Source organism: Eurosta solidaginis, chromosome 1 (assembly GCF_040869045.1).
Source record: "Eurosta solidaginis isolate ZX-2024a chromosome 1, ASM4086904v1, whole genome shotgun sequence".
NCBI lineage: Eukaryota > Metazoa > Arthropoda > Insecta > Diptera > Tephritidae > Eurosta > Eurosta solidaginis.
Genome location: NC_090319.1, coordinates 362,419,113 through 362,440,485, shown reverse-complemented (window position 1 = coordinate 362,440,485; position 21,373 = coordinate 362,419,113). Strand labels below are relative to the sequence as shown.

Below are 21,373 nucleotides of genomic sequence, written 5' to 3'. Positions count from 1 at the left end.
TTTACTTACACAATAGAAATACACGATCGAATCGTCTGGCAGTCGCAACGATCGTTCGTTTCTAGATACACAATCAGGCTGATGTTTTCGAGAAGAACCTGACACGGCGTTCCTTGCCTACCAAGCTCATCGGTAATGCAGTTCTCTCTTTGTGCGCTCGCTATGAATATCCATTTTTCTCTTACATAAACTTAGCATGGTGTAATCAGATTTTACTTAACCTTCATGAGGGTTTAGGGTCAAATTTGTTCCACTTTCAGAAGAAGATCTATATTTGGAAACAGTCGTTTATCGTCCCTTTGCACAAAAAAGGTGTTAGATCTAATATTGAGAACTAAATATAGGGGCATAGCTAAGCTTTCAGCTATCTCTAAAATTTCGAACAGATAATTACTTGCCAACTTCAGCACATGTGTAGCTCTTTACTAACGCCTAGCCAGCATGGTTTTGTACCTGGAAGATCAACCACTATCAACTTGCTAGAGTTTACCTCTTTAATAATTGACGGACTTTTAAACAAAAGGCAAACTGACGTGATCTACACCGACTTTAGTAAAGCATTGACTTTGTCAGTCATGAAGTTCTAATTTTTGAACTTAATTTTCTTGGGTTTCCGAAGCATTTACTTCTCTGGCTTGTAACTTATCTCACCAACAGGACTGTACAAGTTTTTTTTTCAAAAATTGTCTTTGTAAGAAATTTAATGTAAGGTCCGGGGTGCCTCAGAGCAGTCATTTGCGTACATTTCTTTTTACCCTGTTCATAAATGATTTACCAAAAATTATCTTACATTCCCGAACTTATGTATGCGGATGATGTTAAACTCAGCTATGCATACCTGCCCTCCGAATTATCCTCTTTCCATCTCTTGCAGGCCAACTTGGACTCTTTTCAATGCTGGTGTACAACGAATTTACTAAATTTAAACCATTCTAAATGAAAGCTGATGATATTTCATCATGTGAAGCCAATGTTGACATCTTATACGTTAAATAGCATGCTCTTGGAGCGTATATCTGGTGTAAGTGATCTGGGAGTTCTTTTTGAACGGAAAATGTGTCTCAATATGCGTATTTCCTCAATTGTGAACAAAGCAACGGCCGTACTTGGATTTGTCAAACGATGGGTCAAAGAAGTTGATGATCCGTATTTCACTAAGCTCATTTTCACATCTTTAGTACGTCCAATACTTGAGTACTGCTCATGTGTCTGGTGCCCGGGGTATCAAAATCATTTACACTGAATTGAGTCGATTCAGAAACAATTTTTAATTTTCGCACTACGTGACCTTAACTGGGATCCTAATCTTCATCTACCACCACACAACAATAGACTGCTTCTTATTAGTTTGATTATTGTGGAAAACCGAATAATATTACTTGGGGTAATGTTCCTTCACAAGCTCATCTTCGGTGAGATATACTCCTCTTATCTTGTCAGTCACCTAAACTTCGTTGTACAGAAGAACATTTAGACACTATATGCTTTTCCACCTCTCAACTTGCCGAGAAAATTTGGCTAAAAATAATCCCTTGCATAATTGGTGCTCACACTGTAATGATTTGTATAATTCTATCAGCATGGAATACTCGTTTACTGCTTTGCATAATTCAATACTCACATATCTGACCTGATGTTTAATTAAGAAACTAAATTCTCTTTTTGTTTAGAGTTGAATTTAATTCTTAAAGTTCTTATGTATTTAATCTTAATGTAAGCTTTTATATTTACAAATATTTCTTATCGAATTTTATTATTTTTAGTAGTCGACCGCGTTGTGTCTGCTGTTGACTTTAAATAAATAAATAAATTTATATATTTAAGAAACTAAAAAGGTTTGAAATTTTAAAGATTTTTTGCTAACTTTTTTAAAACTTTCGCGTTTGGATGAAATATTGCCCATTGCAAACAAGCGATAATTTTTGCTTTTCTGCGCAGAAATCCTTTACCACAATTTCTACTCAATAAAATATTGCAGTATATATTTATTACTCCTTATTTTAGAAACTTAGAGGGGACGGTACCGATGATTTTGGGAGCATGACCGTTTTTCCTGTTTTCGCAATTTTTTATTAAACTTTTCTATAATTGAAACACAACTCGCTTATCTTCAGTGTAAATATGTTTATGAAGGAAACAACCGTCCAAATACATAAAAAAGAGTATTTTTGGCCCAAGGGGATCAAAGTGGCAACCGTAAGCGCAATTGTCCTTTGCTGCGCATATGCGAAAGATCGGTTTTAGTTAGTGGAAGAAAAAGTTTGTATTTATGTATGTGCAATGGAGTTTTGTTTGTATGTAAGATGAATGTTCATGTGTACTATTTATGTAAATTATTGCTTGTCGTTGGCCGCTAGAAAAATTTATTGACAAATAAAATTTATTCATTTGCATTTCATTTGAAGTGAGGAATAATCCAATTAAATCGCATTAGTAATTTAGTGGCGTATAATAAATTCATTGAGTTGTTACTTCAGTTTCATTTATTTTGTTATTTGTATGTGCATTTAAATTTATGTGAAAAAAAGAAACACAACAAAAAAATCAAATATGCGTGTAAACACATTTAATTGTCAAATAAACACTTGTCGTTGCAAATAGATGAGATTTTTAGAAACCTTAAATACCCAGTAGGAAAATTTAATTTCTTACAGATTTCTAAAAAGAAAGATGATCAGGAGCATGGTATAAATAGTACCAGGTAAAACCATTTACTCTTCTTGGCGGCCATAATGGTTTTTTGATTTTTAAAAAAAATTTAAAATCTCTCTCTTTAACTTTGTGGAAATTCCAAACAAAAAAAAAAAAAAAAAAAAAAAAAAACACATAATATTGTTGGCATGGCATTTTTCATTTTTTTTTATGCCAAAAAAATAAAATGATAATGAAATAAGTGACAAAATATTTCGTAAAGTTTTGAAGTTCGTTTTTATGTATATGGCAAAAAAATGAGTTTCCAATATAGTGGATGCCTCAACACGTCCTATTTTTGCAAAGGGACAAAAGAAAAGGCCTTACTTCTTAACCTATTCTAATTAAGAAGCGAATGTTGGAGACCACCTCTATTGATTTCTCATTCATCCTTCTTTACTTGGTTGATACGTCTTTAACCCTTAAATATGCTGAAACTTCACTTTATAAGAGATCAGCAGTCTCAAGTGTCCTCGCTACTGCAGAAAAAAATAATCTTGGAAGATAAATTTGTTAATTGGCGCTTATCCGTTTAGGAGATGCTGGTCGTTGCGTAACAAGTCACTCCAGCTAATCCTGTTTCGCGATAAATGATGCCAACAGGGGCAGCAAGAGAGATCAAAGTTTTCCCCCGCCTGCTTTTCCGAACTCAGTGGTAGTCTCCCCATAACTTGCCCACACCAGCAAAAAGCGCTGTAGCTCGTCGCATCTTAGCTAAACATCATCGTCCAGTTGGAGTATGATAGTTTGTGGAGGCTGAATTTAACGGATGAACGGCCAAAGTCTGCCGTCGTGGTGTGGAGTTAGTGTGCTGGCATATCCATCAAAAATATTTAAGAAAATTGGTATAAATGGTAAGGATTGGCCCTCGGCATTACCTTGACACCAAAAGATCGTCCGCCTTAGCAGATAAAGTTTTGGGACGGCATAAAACATGTATTTAGGTGAGCCAGGTCATAGAAAAATTAATACACGATACGTAGCGTTTAAATTGGATGGAAACTAGACCTTAATATCCTCGGATATATATCACACCAAATTGTTATAGTAGATATGTATCTCTTCCGTAGACCTTGACACCACAATTTGTTGAAGAAAATTCCTCAGAAGAGGATCGTGGCCTGATGCTTCTTTTTGCGGGAAACCACAATACAATTCTGAATTGAAAATTCTGGAATGCGGTTGACCGTTGAGATTTTTTTTCCACCAAAAAAAAATCGGTGTTGGATAAAATATCATAATATTAATGTTAGAACGAAAAATACCCAGAGAGATGTCGAAAGACGCGTATTGACCTCGACAACAATATCCGAAAGCGGAGAATACAAATTTTCGATTGTTCAAAAGATATTAACGAAAAGCCGAAAAATTACCCCGGAGTGCTCCGAAACCGAGGGTGGGATCCATAGTATTTTTGCGCAGAGCACCTTTCTGCATTGGCGGCCTTTGGATGGGTTCAACAACAGTTTGGAGACCAAAACTATATCCGCGCAAAATACTTATGTGCACAATTTTTTTTGTGAGTACCACAAAATCATCAAGATTACAACAACCACGTGAAAATTTTCAAAACTTCTTTTGCAAATATCTCTTGACAAACGCAAAATTTTTTACCTTCGCTTTCGGATTCGCAATCCTGGATCCAAAGCACGTCTTTTGATAACCCTCTAATATTTTTGGACGTATATTAAGAGTTTCATGCTGTCGTATATAAAATTACCAAATATATTACAATTTGTTATATTTCTGTTATGAAAACAAAACCAAAATAAAAAATAAAAATGTGAGAGCAGTGAGAATTAAAAAATTTCTTTAAACGTCATTTCGGCTCTCACCGGTTTTACCTTGTAATATTTATACCATGCTCATGAGTAAAAAAAGCATGCAAAAATGTAAGGAATGTTTGCTTTTCAAAGAATTTCCGTTGTAAAATTTTAAGCTGAATATTTAAAATTACCACACAATTTTGGCATTTAAAAAATGTATTCTAGGTAAATGGTCAAAAAATTAGATTATCGCTGTTATCTTTAAAGTTGAATTGTCACAGAAATTTTATTACTTTCAACTTAACTCAGACCATAATAAAATAATTAAAAAACAATTTTTAAGTTAAACGGTTTTATTGAAAACAATACTTACATGAAATAATAATAATACGAAAAGCTAGAAAATAATTAGGTAGGTCCTAGGTACTAGTCATCACACTCCTTATCAATCTAGGGCGTTGATCAGACAATTAAATAAAAGCGTTGGACGCGTCACATTTCTATTGATAGTCATAAGTAAAACCAACTCAACCTTAATCAGGTTATGCTACGCCTCACATTTTTAGAAATTTCACGCGCCCAACGCTTTTATTTAATTGTCTGATCAACGCCCTAGATTGATAAGGAGTGTGATGACTAGTACCTAGGACCTACCTAATTATTTTCTAGCTTTTCTTATTATTATTATTTCATGTAAGTATTGTTTTCAATAAAACCTTTAACTAAAAATTAGTTTTTTTTTAAATTATTTTATTTTCAAGTTTTTAGTCTTTATTTAATTGCCTATTATTTCTCATTCTATATAGCTCATTTAGTGACTCATTATTACAAGGACTCTTTCCTGACAATTTGTTACAACCTAAGTCCTCAATACATAATCCTTCCAAAGACTTTACTCGACTGCGCCACGTATGCTTGTCCCTCCTCTAACTCCAAAATATTTTGATGTCACTTCTACTGGACTGTATGCAATATTTGTTCTAAACATGAGCCAAATCGGGCATCATAGGTCGCTTTCTATTCATGTATGTATTATGTGTTCCAAATATAGACCAAATCAAATCGGACCACAAATACGATTTTTGTGAATATCTCGATCCATGCGCCACCTAGTGGCGATTTTTTTTCACAGGTCTATTTCTATTCTTGCATGTATTATGTGTTCTAAATATGAGCCAAATCGGACCACAAATGCGAATTTTGCGAATATCTCGATCCAAGCGCCACCTAGCGTCGATTTCTATTCTTGCATGTATTATGTGTTCCAAATATGAGCCAAATCGGACCACAAATGCGAATTTTGCGAATATCTCGATCCTTGCGCCACCTAGCGCATTGCATTGTCATCGGGTTCTGAACTATATTCCAAGTTTCAAGCTTGTAGCTTATCGGGAAGTTACTTAAATTTCAATTACAAGATTCGTTCACAACGGCCGGCCTGTCAACTCAAGCTAAATAAAACCGTTTAAAAATTCAAGCTTATTTCTGGGTAATCACAGTGTGCGACGAATTTTCTTCAAAATTTAAATGTTTGTGGATAAAGCTCAAAGTGTCAACTTCCGTCTGGCCAGACGACAACGCTAAGATGTGTTGAATTTATTCATCGCTAATCGGAGGGTTAACAGCTATGCTAAAAAATCTATATCCTGTCTATGAATATATCTGTCTATATATTGCAAAGTAGTGTTAAGTGGATCTTACGATTTCTCGAAATTGGAAGAGAAGAAATTTTTTGCATGTCATGGCTTCTGGCGAAATTCTCGGATCTCGAAATACTCCGAAAGCTCGCGAGATTTTCGACATTCAATTTAATCAATACATTGGCTCTTTTATATAGAGCTTACATTTTCTTCTGGATTATCAGCTAAACTTTCCACAATACCAGAAGTTAAAAGCATAGAATACCGTCAATGCGAATACTAAATTGAATGTCGAAAGGCTCACGAAGTAAACGAGTATTTATAGAATTGCGAATCTTGCGAGCAGCCGAGTACTCAATTTCTTGGGTCACGAAATTTTGGCTTATGTTGGAGTAGAAATCGTAAGCTGTAGTGCTAAGAGACAGGTTTCAGAGCGCAAAGACAGTTTTTAGACTTAATTTTATTTTACGCCCTTCCTTTTAAATTATTTTCAAACAAGACATTTCATAGTTTATTCCAAAAAATTTTTCATTCAAATTCAATCGTGAAAAACCCGGTTTTTCGTACCTTGAACTCCAACGAGCCTATAACTTTGTTGGTTATAAACCGATTCTCAATTTTTCCGGATCTTATAAGAAGAGATTAAGACGTTTCTAGCGGTATATGCGGAATATTTTTTCACAATAATTATTTTGTATGCAATGCATTCTCCATTTTCTCACTGGGTATGTAAAGTCGTATTTCTGTTTATTTGTGTTTATGCATATTTATAATATGCTTGTTTAAAAAATATATATTTACAGTTGCAGCTAGACGAACGCTTAATTAAATTCCGATACTTCACGTTTTGTAAAAAGAAAAAAAAAAACAACGCGAAATGAAAATCGCCACACATTTTCCTGACAATTATTTTCCGACTATAAAGCGTACGTTTCGTATTTACTAGGAAAACATAAACCCACTCTTCTTGCTAATACCAAGTGGTTGACGAAATAATACTCCAAGAGTTCTAAAATAAAAAAAGAGAGCAGCAAATTGGTGCCGAATTAAATTTAATCGGCACTGAAGGCTCAATAAAAATGTTATCAAAAGGATATTTATACATATTGAGGTATATTAAATATATTAAAGAAAAAACTTGAAATAAAATCTTATCATTGCAAAACAAAGAGTACGTTTTTATAAAAATAAATACTAACATTAATTTCTAAAAGCACCTATTCGGCCTATCTCACTTATTTAAACGCAATATATTAAATTTATGATATTCATATCATTGTACAACAACAACAAGCAACCAGCACAATTTTTTGAAACATTATGTCCTACAGATACATTTTTTCCTAACAAACTTTTAGTCCAGCTCGTCTATTTTACTTTTGATTGTCATTTAAAAGTTGCACTGGTCTCAAAATGTCCGTCATGTGTAGAATCCATAAGAGTTTAAGCTTTAGTTCCTAAGAAATATTGGTCCTTATGAGATACGTAATATTTCATACTAAAACTTGGAATCTTCAAAATTTCTTATATTTTGCTGAAGGCACAATGTAGTTGCTACGTTTTGTTGCAATATGGTGCTAAAGATTTACTTGACATGAGGTACAAAACCGAAACTTTTTGGGTTATGTTTTAAAACAATCAAATAGCGTTCGCAAGATTCAACATATTGCAAGTGGATTTTCTAAATATTTCGATCCCTGTCACATCTACAAAATTCTTGTATCCTAAATATTACTTACAGAGACCAAATATTTGCCCAAAATTTCAGGTATCCGAGATATCGGCAAGTTTCTTAAAACTCGAAAGCAAAATTTCCAAGTTCGGACGTTTTTTTTTTAGAAATTTCACGATTCCTGGACAACCTAGTAAAGTTTTTTTGCGCAAGACTCTTGCTCCTTGGGAAGCTACTAAAAAAGAAATCCAAGGGTCTTCGATTTTGTACGGAAGTTGGCGAAAAAACATCAAATTAAACTTATAAAAAGGAATTCTGGTAACACTATGGACACATTCAGTCTATTTAAGGTCTATATTGACCGGCCAGTTCCACCTAACCTACAGCAGCGAACAAAAAAATAGCAGTGGAAATTTGTTTTTTAATTTAGGAAAAACGTTCATTAAGGTCCAACTTCAAAAACGTTTTCGAAACATTTCGAAAATGCAAGACAATTTTACGAAAAGGATATAGCGGAAAATATATGGTTAGTGTGCCCACAGATTGTAACCTATATCGGAGGTTATGTTCCAAAACTACTCTATGAACAAACTCCATCCATGCACTTTTCAGGACCGTCTTGCCCTTTGACCTGGAAATATTAAGCAAAATATGCGAATAAGTAATGTTTTTTTCAAAAAAATTTATCTCGGAAACTAAAATTGCTAGAGGGGTCGAAGCAACGCGAGGCTTCAAGTCATTTAACGAGGCATGTTACGCAATATTTTTTAAATTTAGGAATATATTCATCTTTAAAAATGTTAAAAGACAAAAATATGCAAATATTTTTTTTACGATCCCTGAGAGTTCCAATGTCGAAAAAAATATATGTTAGTCGCCTTAATGTCCGCTCTTGCTCAAATAAAGTACGCGAGGAAAAAATTGGAGCAACAACTTGGAAAAAAAAAAAACAAAATGTAATTTTCCCGAAATAACTTTCCATTTTATTAAAGTAATTCCCTTCAAAACATTGGAAAACATTGTTGAGAGTGGAAATATGTACGAGTGTTCGAGAGAAAAGTTCTTCGAAAGATTTATGGACCTCTACGCATTGGCGATGGCGAGTACCGAAGAAGATTTAATGACGAGCTGTACGAGCTATACGCACACATCAACATAGTCCAGTGAAGTAAAACGCAGCGGCTGCGCTGTCTAGGCCATGTTATGCGAATGAAAGATGATGCTCCGGCCAAGAAAGTGCTTCTATCGGAACACGCCTATGGAAGCAGAGGTAGAGGGCGGCCCTCACTTCGTTGGAAGGAACAGGTGGAAAACAATTTAAACTCCCTTGGTGTGACCAATTGGTGCTGGTTGGCGGAGCGAATGAGCGACTGGCACGCCTTATTGGACGGCCATAACCGTTTAGACGGTTAAGTGCCAATTAAGTAAGTAAGTTTTTGAGACATAACCTCCGATATAGGTTACTATCTGGGGGCACACTTCCGCTATACCCTTTCGAACTTTTCATTTGAAGTCCTTTTGATTTACTTCCATATGCAAAGAAATGGTCACACTTTTTATGGCGGAAAATTTAAAAACCTTTTGAATAAAAAACTGTCAAAGACCAATGCAAATTTTGAGACACCATTACTCTTAATTTGCGAGACAAAAATATAAGCGTGGAATAGAGGAGGATCCTTTCTGTCCACACTGTCCCTCCAAATTGGAAAGCGCAGAAAGTGTAATATTTCACTGCCCTCGATTTAACGGCGAAAGACTCTCTGTGCACAAAGTTTTTGGAGAGAAGCCTTTAGATTGTTGCACTGCTGTGAGCAAGATGGCCTTTATAGTTATGACGAAATTGATGCATGCGAAGGGGAGCGCAGAGAAACGCGCTTAAGAAGTAATGGCTACCAAATCGCTTTCACAGAAGTATTTCCTTAAAATACTGAAAATGAAAATGAAGAATTCATCTGATGTAATTTAAACAAAAACAAGTAAGGAAGGCTAAGTTCGGGTGTAACCGAACATTACGTACTCAGTTGAGAGCTGTGGAGACAAAGTAAGGGAAATCACAATGTTGTAAAAGGAACCTAGGGTAACCCTGGAATTTGTTTGTATGGCATGTGTATCAAATGGAAGGTATTAAAGAGTATTTTAAGAGGAAGTGGGCCATAAATCTATAGATGGACGCCATTTAGGGATATCGCCATAAAGGTGGACCAGGCCTGACTCGAGAATTTATTTGTACGATATGGGTATCAAATGAAAGGTGTTAATGATTATTTTAAAAAGGAGTGGGCCTTAGTTCTATATGTGGATGCCTTTTCGAAATATCGCCATAAAGGTGGGCAAGGGGTGACTCTAGAACTTGTTTGTATGATATGGGTATCAAGTGAAAGGTGTTAATGAGTATTTTAAAAAGGCGTGAACCTTAGTTCTATAGGTGGACGCCTTTTCGAGATATCGACATAAAGGTGGACCAAGGGTGACTCTAGAATTTATTTGTACGATATGGGTATCAAATGAAAGGTGTTAATGAGTATTTTAAAAAGGAGTGGGCCTTAGTTCTATATGTGGACGAGTTTTCGAGATATCGTCATAAACGTGGACCAGTGGTGACTGTAGAATGTGTTTGTACGATATGGGTATCAAATTAAAGGTATTAATGAGGGTTTTAAAAGGGAGTGGCCCTTAGTTGTATATGTGAAGGCGCTTTCGAGATATCTACCAAAATGTGGAACAGGGTGATCCAGAACATCATCTGTCGGGTACCGCTAATTTATTTATATATGTAATACCACGTACAGTATTCCTTCCAAGATTCCAAGGGCTTTTGATTTCGCCCTGCAAAACTTTTTCATTTTCTTCTACTTAATATGGTAGGTGTCACACCCATTTTACCAAGTTTTTTTCTAAAGTTATATTTTGCGTCAATAGACCAATACAATTACCATGTTTCATCCCTTTTTTCGTATTTGGTATATAATTATGGCATTTTTTTCATTTTTCGTAATTTTCGATATCGAAAAAGTGGGCGTGGTCATAGTCGGATTTCGGCCATTTTTTACACCAATACAAAGTGAGTTCAGATAAGTACCTGAACTGAGTTTAGTAAAGATATATCGATTTTTGCTCAAGTTATCGTGTTAACGGCCGAGCGGAAGGACAGACGGTCGACTATGTATAAAAAATGGGCGTGGCTTCAACCGATTTCGCCCTTTTTCACAGAAAACAGTTATCGTTCTAGAAGCTAAGCCTTTATCAAATTTCACAAGGATTGGTTAATTTTTGTTCGACTTATGGCATTAAAAGCATCCTAGACAAATTAAATGAAAAAGGGCGGAGCGACGCCCATTTTGAAATTTTCTTTTATTTTTGTATTTTGTTGCACCTTATCATTACTGGAGTTGAATGTTGGCATAATTTACTTATATGCTGTAAAGATATTAACTTTTCTTTTAAAATTTGAATTTAAAAAAAAAAATGTTTAAAAGGTGGGCGTGGTCGTTTTCCGATTTTGCTAATTTTTATTAAGCAGACATAAAGTAATAAGAGTAACGTTCCTGCCAAATTACAGCTTGCAAAACTTCTAAATTACCTTCATTTAAAAGTGGGCGGTGCCACGCCCATTGTCCAAAATTTTACTAGTTTTCTATTCTGCGTCATAAGCTCAACTCACCCACCAAGTTTCATCGCTTAATGCGTATTTGGTAATGAATTATCGCACTTTTTCGATTTTTCGAAATTTTCGATATCGAAAAAGTGGGCGTGGTTATTATCCGATATCGTTCATTTTAAATAGCGATCTGAGATGAGTACCCAGGAACCTACATACCAAATTTCATCAAGATACCTCAAAATTTACTCAAGTTATCGTGTTAACGGACGGACGGACGGACATGGCTCAATCAAATTTTTTTTCGATACTGATTAGTTTGATATATGGAAGTCTATATCTATCTCGATTCCTTTATACCTGTACAACCAACCGTTATGCAATCAAAGTTAATATACTCTGTGAGCTCTGCTCAACTGAGTATAAAAAAAATGTAGTTTTCAGTACGCTGATGTATGTAAGTAAGCACGCGCCTTTGCTTTGACCAAAGCTAGGCTACGCTCCTTAACTTAGCTATGTACTACGTAAAGCGACATTTATTTGAAAAAGGAATTCATGGCATATTTTGTAAATAGCGCTCAACTGAGAGTCTTTGTAAGACTTGTAAATGTAAAGTAAAACAAATACTTTCATGAGGGGTGCTTTTGTGACATTATTTAGATCATTTCCGTCTAGTATTATTAATTCAAAGCAATACTACCTTGCTCTAATTTATTATTTATTTTGCTTTTCAGAGCTTTAGTGATACATTCCTTAAGACATGATTAAAAACTATTGTTTTCTATATTGGAGAGTATAACAAACAAAAGATTTTAGTATTCCAAAATGAGCGGTCAAAATAATTATATTTCCTTAGAATGAAAGCAAAAGTTAAAACTATTTTATTTATTTATATTAAATAAATAAAAAAAAGAACGAAATCGTTTGGGAGTCAAAATTAAGTCCCAATTGCAAAACTTAAATATTTAAGACGATGGGAATGAAGCAAATGACAAAAACACGTTGAAATGTACGAATATGTATGTATGTATGTATTCAATGTGAATTATATTTTGTAACCGCTTTAGTGTACGTATGTGTGTATGTATGTATGCAGAAATGTTGAGTGAAATGCATGTAATTGCTATATACACACACATGAAGCTGCTTTCATATGAAACCGTTGAGTAAAATATTTTAAAACGCAATGAAATTTCACTTAAAATAAAGTGTTGTTGTTGCGCCATGTACAAATTTACAAAAATCGTACATGTACGAAAGTGTCTGTGTGTGTTTGTGTATGTATAATTCATAACTTTGTGTATGCGAACGCAAATAAATAGTACGTACTATGTATATTTTGCATAAACGAATTGAGCTGAATTGATTTATTGTAAAACGCAAAAACACAGAAAAATGATAATTCTCAAAACACGTAATAAATCTTGTTTTTTTTTTTTTTTTGCTTGTTTGTATTTAACTATTAAGTAAATTTGTTGAACAATAACGAATGTAACAAAGTTGCATGAAATTTTGAAGAAGAATAAAAAAAAAAATGTAAACAGAGTAATTCTTTCGCTTTTTATGCTATAAAAATTTGTTTAATAAATATGTATGTATGTAAACATTTCTGTTTGAGCAATTTTGCTGTAAAATGGTGCGTGGAATAAAGAATTTGTAAGAGTGCGTAAAAAATTTGAATTTTTGTTTTTTTTTCTTAATATGTAAGAGAATTTAAAAAATTTTTTTAAAATTTTGTTTAGTTATTTGTTTTTGCTATTTAATACAAAAAATGTTGTAAATTTTTTTTTAACTATAAATATGTTTAATTATGAACAGCAAGAAGTTGAGTTATTTAAAAGAAGAAAAAAAAAACATTTTTAAAACTAAAAAAAAAGAAAAAATTATTAAGAAAGCGTTGAATTTGGCGTTTTCGACAGTTTTATTGAATTTTTTTTTTCACGCTTGTGTTGTTCCTTGTTGTCGACGCGCATAGTTTTTAATTGTTGGTTTTTGTTTTCATTTTGCTGTCGAGTTTTTTTTGCTATTGTTTGTTTTTAGGGATTTTTTTAAACTCAAAATTAACTTAAACTGTTTAGATTTGTGTGGGGCTGTAAGTCACTCATAAGAAGCGTTGGCGTAAAAAAAAATTATAACAATAAATAAAAAATATTTGTCAGGTTTAAAAAGCATAATTTCTTCAACTTATAACCAGCTAATTTAAAAAAAATTGCTAAAATTCATATATTCTGAGTAATATAATGAAACAATAAATTAATGTTAAATGAGAATAAAAAAAAAAATTAAAAGACACCAAACTCAGTAAATGAGCAATTGTCAGAGTATGCCGCCACCTTCTTTGACTAACTTATTATTATTTAAGGAAAAGTTTTTGAGCTCTACCAAAGCTTACTTACTCACAAACGCACACACACGCACATACGTATTAACGTATGCAGAGACACAACAAGTAAAGCTTTCTTACGAACAATTCACTCAAGCTAAATTCTATGCACAGAAGCATAACGCTGATTTGAATTTGTTTCTTTTTTTAGTAAAAAAATTCTTTTAAATTTTTTGAAAATTAAAATGTTTTTTTTTTTTTTTACTTTTCGCATTTATGCTCTTTTTGTTGCTTATTTCTTTGTAAGAGTATTAAGATTTTATTTCCATTAATTTTCTTTGTTCTAAACAAACATTTACACATACTTTGATAGTAAACAGCCCCATTGCCATGTCCATGACCATGTCCGCTGCTGCTATGTCCAGTTCCATGTTCGTAGCCATAAGAGTGACCCGTATCGATAATATCCAAAGCACTTGTCTCATGTCCATTTGTTTTTGTGTGGCGCTGTTGAAAATCGCTTACATTGAATGGATATAAAAGTATGCCGTTTAGTGAATGCAATGACGTGGATACAGCGCCCGGATAATGGGTGCTTGTTGCTGTTGCTATTAGTGGCGTATCAATGAGCGCCAAATTGTCTTCGAACATTTTAAGATGCAATTTGTCGTCCATGCCCATAATTCTGACTGCAATTTGAATGAGTAAGGAAGTAATCGTTCATGTAGAATTGCAATTTTGTGAAATAATTTTTATTAATTTTTATAATATTATGTAGTCTTTTAAAACTTATTTTATTTGAAGCGCTTGTTATGTATTAAATAGCGCCAAATTTTTTGTTCAAGTATTCTTGCTTATTGGTGTTGCTTTAAACTCTTGGTGTTTACTACCCATTATGTGTTTTTGCATGCTTGCAAGTTGTTGCTTTTGTTTTTTTTTTTTGCTAGCTGCTAGCAAGCCTATTCTACATTAGAATGCTGTTTACTTCAGTATAGATAAAAATTGGTTTATAAAATTTACCACCTTTAAAATTAAAATTTATTTTATAATACTAAACTTAAAAGTATAGGAACAAGATTTATTTGAATAGGTGCAGGAGTTCAAAATTGTGGTGAGTAAAATTTAAGGTGCATTGAGGACATAGAGAGTTATAGTAACACAAACTGTTATACACACTCAAACATACGTACGTATTCTCAAATCGTTATAAATGAATTGCAATAGCTTTAAAGATTTTTTGCAATGTCATATAAAAGAACTCACCTTTGTTGATGTTGTTGCTATGTTAAGATTAAATATTATTTAAAAATATATACATATATTCGTATTAAATGATAAATATTTTCATTGGTGATATATTCGAAGAACATATAAAATATGCAATGTTTTACAAAATTGTATCTAATTTTTCACACAAGTCAATTATGCCGCCGATATTGTGCAATATAATTACTCATACGCCATGGCACACCATGTTGTGCACTAAATAAGACCATGTACATTAGGGAGCCCACAAGAAATCAATTTTAGATTTTCCGCTGGGGCACCCCCATAAAATATGCCAATAGATTAGAAAATGATACATACAAAGTTTCAGGCCAATCCGATAATGTTAACACGTGCCTCATAGAGGTCAAAGTTAGGAAAAACAGCGATTTTTCAGACAAATTTTTTTGTGTTTCGTCAGTAAAAGTGAAACCATTTTGCCAGGAGCTTGAGTCGTACACCATTCGATAGGTAATTTTATTTGTATTGATTCTGATCTTAATAATTTTTTATAAAACGATTATTTTTAGCAGTGTGTAGCATTTATCAGATCAGGTCATAGTGGATATCCCTAATTTTTAATCCAATGCAAACGTCTATTGAGATTACAATATTCAATGGTATACAAGTCAAGTTCCTGGCATAAATGGTTTCACTTTTACCGACGAAACACTAAATTTTTTTCAGAAAAATCGCTGTTTTTCCTAACTTTGACCTCAGTGAGGCAACTCTTGACATTATCGAATTGGCCTGCCACTTTGCAATAATCATTTTCTGATATATTATCATATTTTAGGAGGGTGCCCCGAACGATAGAACAAAAATTAAAATTCATCATATACCTTGCAACCACCCTAATGTACATAGGTACTAATTAGAGATAGTCATTTGGTAATAATCTACAACAGCGTTCGATTGTTATTACACGTCCAAAAATGTTTTGGAGAGATGTCAAATGACGCGTTTGATCTCAGCAACGATAATCCGAAGGCGGAAAATTTAAAGTTTACATCTGGCAGGAGCTCATTGCAAACAAAATTTAAATTTGCATGTCTTTGTTGTGATTTCGACGAATTTGATGAACACATATACCTATTCAGAAAGGCGTTCTTCGTTGATATAATTTTTCTCCCCTAACTGGTGTTGGACTCACCCTTAGTAATTTTTTTTATGAGCGGTCTAAGGCCACAAATGCAATGAGCTCCGCGCGAAAATACTGTGGGCTTTTCTGGGGCGGAATATTGATACTAAGATCAAAACAAGTCTTTTAAGACCTCACTGTTTGGTTGCATTTAAGAAGTCGAACGCTGTCGAAGACTACCCATGCTTCATAAAATAGGTTGCGTCTTCAGGGCATCCTTCACAGTCTGCTTGACTGGTGTGCTGTGAATGCCATACCACTACACGTGAAAACTCGTAAATCGTCGATGCTTTTGCAAAAACGCTTATCGAGAAATTACAATACCGCCTTTCTGATAGCAAAATAAACTTTTTTGGAGAGTAGAAAAACTTCTTTTACACCATTTTTTCTTTACGACTTTATTTCATGAAAATTTAAAGGAATATTTTTACTAAATATGGTAGATTATTTGTCTAATATATGCTTTAAAATACTTCTGTTTATGATGTGAAACATCTATAAGTGCACGTAAAATCGATTTCTGGCAGGACGACATGTCGTTACGCTATATGATGGTATATACATACGTACATATATATAGTCTATAGTGTGTATGGTCTGGCGACGGGTTGCCATGTTCATTTGACTGCGCGACTCTCTTTCAACTAGATCATAAGTTAAGCCAGGGTCCTCCCGAGTCATTTGGATACCACTTCGAACCTTTTGGGAGTTATTCCGGGATGGCTCTTAAGACTCTCTTGGGGTCATTCCAGAGTAATTTGGAGATCACTTCGCTGTCGTTTGTTGGTCATTTCGAGTGCTGTCTCGAGGTCCTCTGAGATTCATTTGAGGGTAATTTCGGGATGATTTTGGGGTCATTTGGGGAACACTTTGAAAAAAATCGGAACATTTTATTTTATCACTATGCCATATTTAGTTCCTATCGCACTCTGTTCTTTTCTGCATTTTACTTTTAGAAAATAATATCGATGTTCCCGGCGCCCCACGACGACTACTATTTGCTCCCCTCTAGGCGCTTCATTTAATTGGAAGAACTCAATGCGACGTTTAGTTTAATTCAAATAGATATCATTAGCTATCATTGAAATATGGAATTTATGACCTTCTTGGATGGAGTTATGAACTGAGCCCAGTGCATTAAAATAATCTCAAGCTTTCCACGTGGCGTCATTCGGGAAGTATTGTAATTAGTCGATCGGTAGTTTTGCAAAAGCATCGACGAAGTGCTTTTGTTTAACTCAGAAATAATTACTCATAATCTGACCATAGGTTATTATAAAATTCAGCTCGTCACTTGCTCTATTGACGTAGTTGTAAACTTGACTTCAAGTCATATATCCGAACGTAGAATGGTTGGTATGGAATTTACGTTAGTGAACTCATTCATTAAATTTGAATCTGTTTAAAGGCAATTTCTTCCAACACATAATTGCATACGAAGTATGCAATGTGTAAAAGATTAAAATATGCATAAAGAAGGCAATTGGGAAAGACTTCACAACAGGCATGACGTAGCTGAATGCGTTTACAACCATTTCAACTATCGTAGGGGTGCGAGTTCGACTCCCACTCCCGGGAGAAAAGGCTTTGAAGAGATTTACAAGGTATAATCGAAACAGCTGTCGCCTTGTCCGTCCTGATGTCACGTTGTTTAAATTTTTCCCAAATTATTAAATAAATTATAAAATTAAAAAATTGCTTCAAATAAATGTTTTCATACATTTAAAAAAAAAAAAAAAAAAAAAAAAAGCAATATGGGCAATCCCCGATTATTAAAAATCATGCAATTTCTTCCATTTTCGTTGCGGGGCCTTTCACGGAGTCTAGGACGAAATTTTTCCGCTAATGCTTACCATCGGAAATTTATATATATTTTCCTTCATAACAGAGCAGCAAAGATATGTTTTGAGTGCTATTTATTGAGAAATTAACCAGAGGCATGGATATAGCCTTGTTGTGCTTACCGAAATCATTGCCTAGCCGTCCTTTCAACCATTTTTTTTCAGCACAGGATTTCAGTTAAGTATTAATTCGCTGTTCATAAGTAAAAAGTATATTCTTAGCGCCTCAAATAATCAAACTCAAAAATTCCGAAGGAGTGGTATGAAAACGTTCCCGAGATGGTCGGGCTTGTTACCGACAGGTACCTACCTGGTCTGTATCCGGAAAAGCACCATCAAAATCCATAACACTCCTCAAGGCCTTCGGGTAGTGTCCTTTTTTCCTACAACTACAACAAAAACATTTATTGCACTACAGCCCTTATTCTTGTTTGATAATTGTAAATCTGGTGCTCGATATTACATCCATTCCGACAAGACAACATATTCCATAATATACATACATACACAATAATAAACCAAAATGTCACAAAATTAATTACCAATGCTTTCGCATCCACGTTAAGAATTTCCAGCTACCAGAAAGGGATGATAAATTAAAAACTAATCATCTCAAATTTCTTCTTTGATGTTCGCAATCCCGTCTACCTTGTCTTCATCAAGTATGCAATGCTGAATAAATTTGAACTACGTTGTATGTTTAACCTTAGTCTGTTAATTATGTAACTTCTTTTGTCAAACTCTGGCCTTCGCCTAAAATTGGTACGCATATAATATTAACGGTAAAATCTGTCAACTCCATTTTTTATTAACAACGGTTTCCAACGGTTGATACTGATGGAATGGAAGACGATTTCCTATCATGATTGTCAAAGAAAATATGTGTTTGTTGATCACAGACAGATCCTAAAAATTACTAAAAATAAAACCAGCTAATTCCAAGAAAATTATAAAAAGCTGTTAACTTCATGGCAGCTGCCGTGGTGTGGTGGTAGTGTACACCGCCCAACATACCGAATATCCTAGTTCAACTCCTGGACAAAGGAATATCAGAAATTTAGAAACAATTTTTTTCAATTAGAGCAAAGTTTTTCACAGCAATGTCGCTCCTCGGCAGTGATTTGGCAAACACTCCGAGTATGAGATATCGGCATTGAAAAGCTTCCCAGCGAAAACTCATCTGCCTTGCAGAGGCCGTTCGAGGTCGGCATAAAACAGGTCAATTTTCAGGAAAAATTAAAAATGAGCACGACATGAATTGGAAGCGAAGTTCGGTCTAAATTCTCTTCGCAGGTATATCGCGCCATGTCTTTTTCTAGCTTCATATAAGTAATTTCAATGCATTTTGAAATTTTAAAGTAGTTTTTGTGTTGTTAAAAAGTTTTGTTGGATGGAATTAGCAGCTTATACTACGGTGGCGACGATGTGCAGTTTATTTTATATTTTACGGCATACAATTTAAAGGTGCACAAGGTATTCACAATGTCTTAGACCCATTCAAGATAAGGAATTTAGTAAAGACATGCCAATTCTCAATTTACGCCGAGCTTAACTTGTACTCATCTGATAATATTTTGTCGCACTATTTGTCGCATTATTTAAATTAAACACTATCGGAGCCTACGGCGCTATTTTTTATTGGTACGTCGGTAGTCCGTTAAAGAATAATGACGTCATCAGATGTGTTCTTTGTTTTTCGCTATGCAAGAAGAGCATAAAAAATTACTGTGAATATTTGAGGAAAGATATAAAGCAATCAGTAACCACCTTTGTATATCCAATAATGTCTTTACCTCACTAATTCAATCATTATAGTTAAAAAACTAAAATACTAACTATACTTTAAAAGAAATTGCATACTCCCCATCCAATTTGTCATTAAGAACACTCGCATTTATATCTTCATTGACAGCAAGATACCATCGCATAGATGCCGTTCGCCTTGCAAATTCTATTCGATGTTTTGTGTCTATATTTCCATAGTGTTTCCGTTATCTTCACTGCTACATTACATTGCTTGTTGCAAACTATCTTTAGCGACTTAAGCTTGTCAAGAACCTTTGCAAAGTGTAAACAAATCCTTTGCGCCATGATAAACAATTGTACTCTTTGTTTGCTTTACTGCTTTGCTCATTTTGATAAACCCCACCTTTTCTGCTTTCAATCGTTTTCTGTCACATTTTAATGATTGCCCGATGCGAAATGGTTTCTTCCTTCTATTGCTTTTGCTTGTTTTGTTTGTTTCTGTTTAGGGGGCTTATCATGAGTTTGTTTACTTGTCATCGAAACACTTGCACACATCCACAAAACGAGCAAAGGAAATGTGTGGTTGAATGTTATTATAGACAATTGAAGCGCATTTACAAATACAAGCATATTTGGTTGTATGTCTATTTGTTTAGTATTTATACTACCAGTTTGAATGAAACAGTGGCATATTACTTGCAGTAAGCTTGTAGTCCTTGTTCAAAGCTTATTTAAGTCTGTCTATCTATGCTAGTTCTGCTTGAATAGTAAAATACGTTTGTGTGCTATTAGAAACGAATCCATTTTAGGTCAGCAGCTATACAAATGACGCAATAGTTTCTATTTATATATATACATACATATAGACATGTATTGACATTAAGGTGGGACATTTTTTTAGGTAAAAAAAAATGAAATCTACGTGACTGGAATGCGAAAACTATTACCCAGCTAGCGCTAAGGGACAAATAATTCAGTGCAACCTAAACATGTATAACTATATTATGCTTTGATATAAGGAAATTTCATATGCTCTAATTAGGTCTTTCCGTAGATCGTTGGTTGAGTTTTTGGACTCAGATCCTTTTACTTTAAGTAAGTAAGGTTTTTTAGAATTTTTAAACTAAATTAATTTATAGTTTTTTTTTTTAGATTAAAATAAGTGACCCACCCTAATGCACACATCGGCATCTTTATTTCAGTTTCTCTGCATGTTGTTGTCTAGTGTTAACGTTTTGTTTTATTTTATATTTTTTCAGAGCAAATATTTATACAATACCAAGAAGTAACTGTATCAGCTAAACCAGATTTGTCTGTAGTTAACGCAAGCTTTAAAACGTGAAAGAAAATAAGATTAAAATTACGATCGCTATTAAAAACACACCAGCAGTTGTTGGAAGTATTTACAGTGAGGTTGTATGTGCGTTTCATAAACAGGAAATGAAACAATTATTTTGTGTTTTTAACAAGTAGCCATTATTGCTTCACATTTCCGAGCAGAATAAGATACCAAAACTGATATAAATAGTTACTCATACGCCATGTCGTATAGTAGCTGTAGGTACATATCGAATTTATATATGTACACATCAAGTCGTTTCTGCGACTGTAAACTCTGTGGCTGTAAACTCGTTTGTGCTTTCATTTTGGAATTTTATCAGAGGCTTTAAAATTCACCAGGAAGCCCGT

General features: G+C 34.1%; 1 protein-coding gene across 7 annotated transcripts in view; it reads right to left on the bottom strand.

Annotated features, from left to right (window-relative positions):
* The window catches only part of Gfrl (Glial cell line-derived neurotrophic family receptor-like), a 590,185-nt gene that overhangs the window by 65,833 nt on the left and 502,979 nt on the right, over nt 1-21,373 (bottom strand). For 6 of the 7 annotated variants that reach the window (XM_067762822.1, XM_067762821.1, XM_067762823.1 and 3 more), the window contains one exon: nt 14,056-14,379. The exons of the other annotated variant lie outside the window; for it this stretch is intronic. In XM_067762822.1, coding sequence (XP_067618923.1) covers nt 14,056-14,379 — 324 coding nt within the window. The remainder of the gene's footprint in view (nt 1-14,055; nt 14,380-21,373) is intronic. 7 annotated transcript variants of the gene reach the window in all.